At 36.2% G+C, this 9,240-nt stretch overlaps 1 protein-coding gene across 1 annotated transcript; it reads left to right on the top strand.

The window, feature by feature from the left end:
- Positions 1–273: 273 nt before the first annotated feature.
- Positions 274–3,484, top strand: dnajb9b (DnaJ heat shock protein family (Hsp40) member B9b). The gene is made up of 3 exons (XM_082167863.1): positions 274–388; positions 1,164–1,394; positions 1,493–3,484. Exons 2-3 carry the CDS (start codon positions 1,178–1,180, stop codon positions 1,915–1,917), a joined length of 642 nt encoding a protein of 213 aa, XP_082023989.1. The 5' UTR covers positions 274–388; positions 1,164–1,177; the 3' UTR covers positions 1,918–3,484.
- Positions 3,485–9,240: the final 5,756 nt, after the last annotated feature.

Genomic DNA, 9,240 nt, shown 5'->3' with positions numbered 1-9,240 from the left:
TATGTATATATTAATAATATAATATTAATATAATAATATTATATATATGGTGGATAGACAAATAGATGAATAGATAGACATAGATGAATAGATAGACTCTTTTATTGTTTTTTGAAGGCGGTCCTCTGTTCTTCCAGTTTGAGAGCACGCAGTATCGCGGCACGCTGACCAGACCACTAAAATCCTGCTATAGAAACAGGAAGTGACGCTCTGACAAGCGTTAAATGTGCTCCGGATCTGGACCAATCGAAGCGCTTGTAGTCATTCATCCCGTGAATCAGCCAATCGCGTTGCGAATCGTGGTACACTAACTTCAGCGCTGTCAGAGCGCTCAGAAAAAGGGTCAGCTGTTCTGTGGTTGATGTAACTTTGTGACAGAGAACATCGGGTAAGTTAAAACCAACAGATTTCTTATATCTTTAATATACATAATATTATACATAAAGCTGTTTAGATATGTTAGAGAATAATTACGTCCTGTTGCAAGTATCTCTCTAAGAATAATGTAGCCTACTTGTAACCCAGTTTCATGTCAAGAAAGTACAGGGCATAAATCAAAAGCATGATAGATGCTTATGATAGAAAGAAATAGGAAATTGTATTTTGCTTGAAGCCCTTTTTAGGAAAATTAATTTGTCTCATGATTTAGAGAGTGCAATCTATCTATCTATCTATCTATCTATCTATCTATCTATCTATCTATCTATCTATCTATCTATCTATCTATCTATCTATCTATCTATCTATCTATCTGTCTGTCTGTCTATTATTCTATGTCTATCTATCTATCTATCTATCTATCTATCTATCTATCTATCTATCTATCTATCTATCTATCTATCTATCTATCTATCTATCTATCTATCTACTGTCTATCTGTCTATTATTCTATGTCTATCTATCTATCTATCTATCTGTCTGTCTGTCTGTCTATTATTCTATGTCTATCTATCTATCTATCTATCTATCTATCTATCTATCTATCTATCTATCTATCTATCTATCTATCTATCTATCTCATGCATAGGCTACATACATTCTTATTATTCTCATACATACATTATTAGCCATTATTACATAGCCACTGTGAATTTTCTTTTTTTTTATGACAAAAGAACAAAAGCAAACGAACTGTGATCTTGACTCTTGTTTCCTGTTAACAGTTTTGACCGCAGGCATGGCAACAGCTCAGTCAGTGTTCACTGTGGCTGTGAGCATTCTGCTCATCGCAGAGCTGATTCTGGCCGAGAAAGATTATTACGAGATCCTGGGTGTACCCAAAGACGCATCTGATCGCCAGATCAAAAAAGCCTTCCATAAATTAGCCATGCGGTATCATCCTGATAAAAACAAAAGCCCTGATGCAGAGGCAAAGTTCAGAGAGATTGCTGAGGGTGAGTCAACACACCCATTCAAATTGACACAGGACACACCTTTCTGAACATTATAAGTGTTGATCAGTTGTTAAAGCTTCATATTTTTCCATTCCCAGCATATGAAACATTATCAGATGACAACCGGAGGAAGGAGTACGACCAGACGAGGAGCAGTCCGTTCTCCAGGGAGGGCCCGAGAGGAGGCGGGGATCACTTCCGTCAACATTTTAGCTTCAACTTTGACGATATATTCAGAGACTCTGACATCCATGGACACAATCCTCACATGCATAATAAAAGACATTTCGAGAGCCACTTTCAGGCCCACGAAGAAGCACATAGCAGGCACAGGAGGCACTTCCAGAACTCTTTCGGCGGTGACATGTTTGATGATATGTTTGAGAATATGGAAAGGATGTTCTCTTTTAATGGACACCAGACTCGGACTGAAAACAGGTTTCACAGTTCCAGCAGGCAGCACTGTAGGACTGTCACACAGCGAAAGGGCAACATGGTCACAACATACACCGACTGCTCCTGAGTTAATACGCACATGGAAATGTCTTCCACTTGTCTTGATTGAAACTTAAATGCTTTTTTGTGTTTTGGATCAGTACTGATGACCTCGAAGAAGTCTTCTGCAAGAATCACACATTACTGGATGAAACATCCTCAGTTCAGGGATCCTAAATCTGACTTTATACAAAAATTCACCATTCACAACATATTAATAATGTTATCAACAGTTTTCAACATAAACACATGACGACCTGACCCATATGGAAAAAGAAATACAGTGTCAGGTATATTTTTAAATATATTTAAAAATATAAAATTTTAGTATATGTGACCCTGGACCACAAAACCAGTCTTTTGGGTAATAACATCATCTGAAAGCTGAATACATAATCTTTCCATTGATGTATGGTTTGTTAGGATAGGACAATATTTGGCCGAGATACAACTATTTGGAAATCTGGAATCTGAGGGTACAGAAAAATCGAAATATTGAGAAAATCGCCTTTAAAGGTGTCCATTTCTATTGGCGATTGTGCTGCATCCATTCACAAAAATAAATGATTTATATATTTAAGGTGGGAAATTTACAAAATATCTTCATGGAACATGATCTTTACTTAATATCCTAATAATTTTTGGCATAAAAGAAAAATCTATAATTTTGACCCATACAATGTTTTGTTGGCTATTGCCACAAATATACCCGTGCAACATAAGATTGGTTTTGTGATCAAGGGTCACATATTTACATGAACATATTTTTCATATGTTTTAGTTCATTATTTCATAATTTATTTTTGCCCCTTGAAGTACATTTTGTACTATATTTTGGCATTTATAAACTCTAAGAGTCTACCTCTTCTTTTGTTATGAAGTCAAGATTTAGGGTCTTAAAGCATATTTCAGGGTAAAAGGCTTCCACGTTTACACCGGAGGCTTTAAAACACACAATTGTGTTTATCATGAAGTGCCGCTGTATCGCTTATTTGTGATTTTCAGCCTGTTTTAACTTTTTTCTGAAGATCCTAGAACCTAGAAGCTGTTTGACACATGTATGTGATCACTAGAAAACATTCAACGTGGTCATGTCCTTTGCAAGCATGTTACACAATTTGTATATCTTCCATCTCTGCTAACATGACACCAGAGCAAGTGGCTCTTTTGAAGGGGAAGTCCCTTATATGTGCAATAATTATTCAAATCTTCCTGATGGAGGGGGAATCCTGTTAGCTGTAGGGCTTTCCTGGAAAAAAAAAAAAAGAAAAGAAAAAAAGCAGCCATATGATCAAATGAAGAGCTGTGCCTAAAAAAACGGTTACTGTTTCTCGCTTTGCTCTCATGTTAAATTTCCATGTTAATAGGAAGGTTTGAGCAATTACCTGGGGCAGTTGTACAAAAAGCCATGTACAATCATTAATTTTCATATAAATAACTATTGAACAAAAAAAAAATTGTACACTCCTTGTAGTTCCTGTAAATGTGGATATATTTATTTGCCTGTCCAAACATTTTAGCCAAAGCAGCATAACACGGTCTGTCAGTAGTTTAATCTGAATACTTTCATTTCCAATAAACAATTACCTCATCAAGCTTTGTGTACTGTCAGAATGAACAGCAATATTAACAACCATATTTTTTCCTAGTTTTAAACTTTATGGAAACTGGTGTGCTAACTGCCATGCTCTGGTTCTCTACTGTTTCACTGTGTTAAAAAATGTTTTTAGAATGAATATGTAATTCAAGCAAGCACATGCTTAGATACCGCATGAAATGGAACTTTTGATTCCATTATAGAGGACAACAGTGTCCGTCCACTTTTTCAGTATTTTAACCCGAAACCTTACACCTTATTAATGAGAGTAAGTTGACATGTAGTTGCAGATTTACTTACAGTTAGTAGACTGTCTAAAGTTTTTTTTTTTTGATAGTCATCAAAATAAAGTGTAACAGTATTTTTTCTATACATTTCTTCCCATAGGGAATGTAAAAAAGTCAGTTAAAAGCCATGGACCAAGACAATCAGCTACGAGGTGAATCATAACACTACAAACTTTGATTTGAAGCAAATGTTTTTGAAAATCTGACAAAAAGACAAAAGGTACAAGAGTGTGTGTACTTAACAGCTTCAAAGAGAGAAAAACTACAATCGCATGAAGCATTGCAAACTAAAAATGATGGGGAAATATAAAACTAGTCATGTACAAAAGTTTATTATATATATATATATATATATATATATATATATATATATATATATATATATATATATATATACAGTACACACACACACACACAATTGTAATCGATATTATTCAAACCCCATTGCAAGCAAGGTTTATTGGCAAAATGTACAGCCTTTAAGCTGTTTGCAATGACCGAATCAAACAAAAGTAATTGGTAATTTGGTTTCCCCAAATTCAACTGAAAATGCAACTTTTAATGACTTCTGCATTCTCAAAGTTATTCAACCCCCTGAATAGAATCCCTCACAACAGCACAAATCTGCAAAACAGGTGCTGTCTCAAGTAATCAAGGGCTTCATAAGTTGCACCAGGTGTGCTTGAGCTAGAACACATGAAATATTTGAACTGGCTAGGTTTGTTGGAATATGGATAAATCAAAAGAATGGCCCAAAAATTTAAGAGAAGATATTATCGCCCTTCACAAACAAGGAACAGGATACAAAAAGATAAATGTTCAAACACTGTTGGAAGCATAGTTCGCAAGTTCAAAGTTAAAGAAACAGTGGTCACACTACCTGGACGGGGCAGAACAACGGCTGCAACCAGATTTATGAGAAGGCATGTTCGGAAAAACTCTCGAGTGACTGCAAAAGACCTGCAGCAAGACTTGGTGGCAAGTTAACAGGCACTGGGGTTTCAGCTTGCACAGTAAGGCGCGTACTAAACGCATGCCAGAACTCCAAGACGTACAACACTACTGACCCACAAGCACAAGAAAAGTCGGCTCCAATTTGCTCAAAATCATATAAATAAGCCACAGAGGTTTTGGGGTTCGGTTCTGTGGAGCGATGAAACTGGAACTTTTCGGCCCTGTGGATCAGCGGTGTGTTTGGAGGAAGAAGAATGAAGCATATGCTGAAAAGAACACTCTGTCTACAGTTAATGGGGCTCGATAATGCTCTGGGAGTGCATTACATCCTCTGGCACTGGAAAACTGCAGCATGTGGAAGGCAAGATGGATTCATTGAAGTATCAGGAAATCCTAGGAGAAAAGGTCATGCTGCCAATGAGGAAGTTGAAGCTTGGGCGTCATTGGACCTTTAGACAGGACAATGATCCAAAGCATACCTCAAATTCCACAAAAAGTCAAGGAAGATTCTACAGTGGCCATCACAGTCACCTGACTTGAACCCCATAGAAAATCTCTGGTGGGATTTGAAGAAGGCGGTTGCCGCACACAAAACCAAGAATATTACTGAACTGGAGGCCATTGCCCATGAGGAATGGGCTAAGATTCCTCAGAAACGCTGCCAGAGGCTGGTGTCTGGTTATACATATCATTTGCAGCAGGTCATAACAGCAAAAGGGTGTTACTACTACGGTTACACTTTATTTTAAGGTGTCATTGTTACAGTGTAATTATATATTTAAGTACTGAGTTGTTAGGGGTTAACAGTTTAGGACCCATGGACCAGATGTTTGAAAGAAGACCCGGAGTCAGAATTATAAAAAAATAGAAGAAAAGTTTTACTGAAAATAGTTTGCAGTTTCATCAGCAGAAGTCAGCTTCAAGACTCACACAGGAGTTCGTAGGCCGCCGCCCCTTACAGTTACAAAGATCACAGCAGTTATACCATTTCCAAGGTCTAAGCTACGTCATTGCTTACAGGTTGAATGATTCTCATTGGCTAAGAAATAGATAAACATAGTAATTTTCCACACATAAACATATAGACTGAAGCATATCTCCATCTGATTATGCAGCTGACACTCAGATCCTGAAGTCAGGCACGTCGTGACCTTCCAGGTCGCAGATTTGAGTTGCTGGGTGCCAGTATGTCTCGAACAACAATGCCAATGGTTCCTTAACCTGTAACCAAGAAGACTAACACACACACCAACACACAGCCATTTCCAAGGTTGGATTTGGCCAGGCTCTAACTATAAACAGGAGTCTCGTCTCAAAACACCAAGATAACAAGTTCTTTCTCTCAGGATAGGACATTTTAGTCTAACTGGAAAATATAGGCTTTAACTGAGAAATGGTCCCTTAAACTATAGACTTCAATGACCCCTATTTGTTTGAACGTTGAAGACAAACTCAAACACAAAACCAGTTCCTATTTAATTTCTGGAAGCTGGGATAAATAGGCAAGCACTGTTACTACATTCAAATATCAAATACTGACATTAAAAAGAATACATGAAAATAACATTTCTCCAGAGAAGTCATTCAACTCATTTGATATTTAGAATGAAAAATATTGATTAATACCTTGATTATAATCACTCATTACATATACATTGAAGCAGCAGTGGATTCCAATCCACCCCCTTCAGAGTAATATTAAGTAACTACATATACTTATTATAGGGTTAGGGTAGGATTAGGATTTGGTTGAGGGTTAGTTGCATGTAATTATGCATAATTTACTGTTATTAATATGGTAAGTACACGTAACATGTAACAAGGACACTGTAAAATAAAGTGTTACCACTACTACTAAGTACTAAAGACGCTTGTTATGAAGGTGTTGAATAATTTTGAGACTGCAGAAGTCATTAAAAGTAGCATTTTTAATTGAATTTGGGGAAACTACTTGAAACATTTGTTGTGTTCAATTACTTCTGTCTGATTTGTTCATTGCAAAGAGCTGAAAGTCTGTACATTTTGACAATAAACCTGATTTGCAATAGGAGTTGAATAATTTCAATTGCAACTGTGTGTGTGTGTGTGTGTGTGTGTGTGTGTGTGTGTGTGTGTGTGTGTGTGTGTGTGTGTGTGTGTGTGTGTGTGTGTGTGTGTGTGTGGCTATTTTGGCACATGTTGCTTTTTTGATTCTCTGATTGGTGTAATTTTCTGTACAGCATTGTGGGAACATATGTATGTTTTTCACCTGGAATTCCGCTGTTAAACACACAAACAAAAAAAAGCAAATATCATGGATTAACAGCCTCGTAGCTCAAAGCAAGTCATTTAAAATCAATTTCATGACAGGGGGTTTTCATAGTGATGCCATAGATGAACGATTTTGGGTTCTCCAATGAACCTCCCAGTGAGCAGTTCTTAACAATTTTTTCTTATTGTGAAGAACATTTTGATGATCTTTTTCCACCATTAAAAAAAACTTTTGCCCAATGGAAAGGTTCCGTGGATGTTAAAGGTTTTTCACTGAACCATATACCAATGAAGAACCTTTATTTTTAAGAGTGAATATGCATTTGCAGGACAATGTTCCAAATGCTAATACAACGCAGGCCAGAAAATTTGTTACAATGCTTATTTGTCTCAGTATTTGGTTTGTCCCTCTTTTGCTTTAATGACAGCAGCATGAACTCAACAAGTTTGTAAAAAAAACTAATTATAATTTTTTCCACCATGATTTGAAATGATCCAAAAAGCATATTAAGCTACATCGGAAGAACATCTGATCGTCATAATAAATGTGTCAAAAAATTTGCTTATTTCATTAGTGACCAAGAAATAGTTCAGAATCTGAAAAATGTTTCCTTCATTTTTACAAAATGTATGGGGAAATTGTACCTTCAAAAGATTATGCTGCAGACAATGTGGTGAATTCAACAGCAGTGTCTCACTGAAGTGTGATGGGATATCAGGAAGTACCTTATCAGGAAGACTCCCAAAGATGCAATTGACAAAAGAACAGGTGAGGTATTTATTCACAAATTTGGAAAACAAGAAACAGATGTCAACAATCAGCAGAGGAACAGGATGCTGTCAACACAAGGTTATTTTAGAATTAAAACTTCAACAAATAAAGTCCCCACATCAGTCCTTCAAGCACGGCTCCAGATGCACAACAACATCTGAAGATGGTACATAATAACACAGATTATTGTAGCTTTGTTCAGTCCTGCACTTGGGACCCCTCAACACAGCACACAATTAAGGAAGAGTCCGAAATATGAAAAAGACAGTATATTATGGCATCAAACTCAATATTTGCTTACAAGATGCATATTTATCAAAAGGTTTAGCAGCATAGATGTACCCTTAGCTGACTATGACATCTTACCAATGCTGTTCAGTTTAAGCGACATGGGAGGACAGGCTATATGAAATTAAATATGCTGTTTATTGTCCACCCCGGAAAAAAATCAAGGAACTGGGGGAAAAAAACCAAGAGGAAAAAATATTGTCAGATAATTAGGTGTGTTCTAGTTATGGAATTCTGTGGCAGTTGATGGGAAAAAGCTTATCAGAATTTCATGGGCAAACATTTTAAAGGACAGTATATTACATTTGCTTTACAATATGGTTTAATAAATAAATACATATTTTAGCTGATTTGCTTTTGTAATCTAAACAATTAATTAATAAAAATGTATAAAAATGTTTTAGCTGCTCTTAAAGTTGAAAGGAATACAACACCTTTGCTTTTGTTATCAAAACAAATAATAAAAAAACCTAACAGAAAATAAGCAAATAAAAATAAATAAATAAATGTCTGTTTTATCCACTCTTAAGGTAAAAAGGAATACAACTAATTTGCTTTTGTAATCAAAGCAAGCAAAGAAAGTAAAAGCATGACTCAGTTAAGGTTTGGTTTTGCTGTTATACTGTATATTATAATAGAAGAGTACAAAAGGTTTGCCACAAAAGTCAGCTATTAAATATATATATATATAGTGAACAGGCCAGGCTTAACAAGAACAATTTCAGCAGTATTGGTTTCTTCCCCAGAATTGGTAAGCCATGTTATGGGCTAACTTCATCAGACAGCTTGAGTGATCTGTTTACCTGTGCAGGCACTTTGGGAACTTATTTTGATTGGGTGCCAGTAAATAAAGAAGTATAATAGGAGCTATGTTGTGGTTATACTGCCCTTCCCTCATTGGGTTTGGTATTAATGGTCCTTTTGAATAGGGTTTAAAGAGAAGGGGAAGGAAAGCAGCTCTTTGTTTGAAAAGATAAAGCCCTCGCTACTGCTTTGCCAGAAAATGTAAATACTTCGGCAGGCGTGAGACGCATACATAAATTCATAAACCAATGGAAAAATCCACAGAACCATTTAGAGAGAGAGAGAGAGAGAGAGAGAGAGAGAGAGAGAGAGAGAGAGAGAAGATTCTCTCAGTCATGGTTGTAGATTCTTTTTTTATAACTACATTCATGCATTCAATCATCATTTACTTTTTTTATT

The sequence above is a fragment of the Leuciscus leuciscus genome, assembly GCF_965113295.1.
Source record: "Leuciscus leuciscus genome assembly, chromosome: 4".
NCBI classification, from domain to species: domain Eukaryota; kingdom Metazoa; phylum Chordata; class Actinopteri; order Cypriniformes; family Leuciscidae; genus Leuciscus; species Leuciscus leuciscus.
The sequence above is the reverse complement of the archived record's forward strand: the minus strand, read 5'-3'. Positions and strand labels throughout refer to the sequence as shown.